This window comes from Etheostoma spectabile, chromosome 21, assembly GCF_008692095.1.
Source record: "Etheostoma spectabile isolate EspeVRDwgs_2016 chromosome 21, UIUC_Espe_1.0, whole genome shotgun sequence".
In the NCBI taxonomy this organism is placed as follows: Eukaryota; Metazoa; Chordata; class Actinopteri; order Perciformes; family Percidae; genus Etheostoma; species Etheostoma spectabile.
This window is the reverse complement of record NC_045753.1, coordinates 10,288,682-10,289,194: the sequence shown is the minus strand read 5'-3', so window position 1 is coordinate 10,289,194 and position 513 is coordinate 10,288,682. Positions and strand designations below refer to the sequence as shown.

At 45.2% G+C, this 513-nt stretch overlaps 1 protein-coding gene across 1 annotated transcript in view; it reads right to left on the bottom strand.

Moving 5' to 3' along the window:
• Positions 1 to 191, bottom strand: part of LOC116671598 (cystatin-C) — a 760-nt gene extending 569 nt beyond the window's left edge. The window contains exon 1 of the mRNA XM_032502947.1: positions 1 to 191. This exon is cut by the window's left edge and continues 48 nt beyond it. Within this exon, the coding sequence (XP_032358838.1) occupies positions 1 to 156 (156 nt within the window). The 5' untranslated portion in view covers positions 157 to 191.
• Positions 192 to 513: the final 322 nt, after the last annotated feature.

The following is a 513-nucleotide window of genomic DNA, read 5'->3' as shown; positions in this document are numbered from 1 at the left end:
GTTGGCATAGTTATATTCAGACACAGCAAACTCTGCTGAGGCTATAACCTCGGGATCGGTCACCGGGACGTCTTGCGGGTCACCGAGTATCTGTTGCTCGGTTACAAAGCGACCGATGAAAGCAGAAACAAAAACACAGAACCAGATAAACAGCATGATGGCAACAAGTGGTTCTGCAGTAGCTATCAGGAGTCCTGGTACCGGTTCTGAGTGGACTAGTTCACGGTCAAAGCCCAGTTATTATACCGTCTAGAGAAACACACACACACCTGTTTCCTATCTGGTGATGAACACCCACACAGGTGTTTCCAGTTAATCTGGCTGATTAGACCTCACCCCAGGACTCTGTGGGGGTCTATAGACCGACTGATTATCTTTCTCTCGTTAGCTCAGATGCTCCTGTTAGGTCAGGAATAATGACACCTTCATCATTCTTATTGGTTAAAATATTTGTGACATAATACATTCCTCTCAAACCTCAGATTCTTAACCTTGATGCAAAACTCACACAAC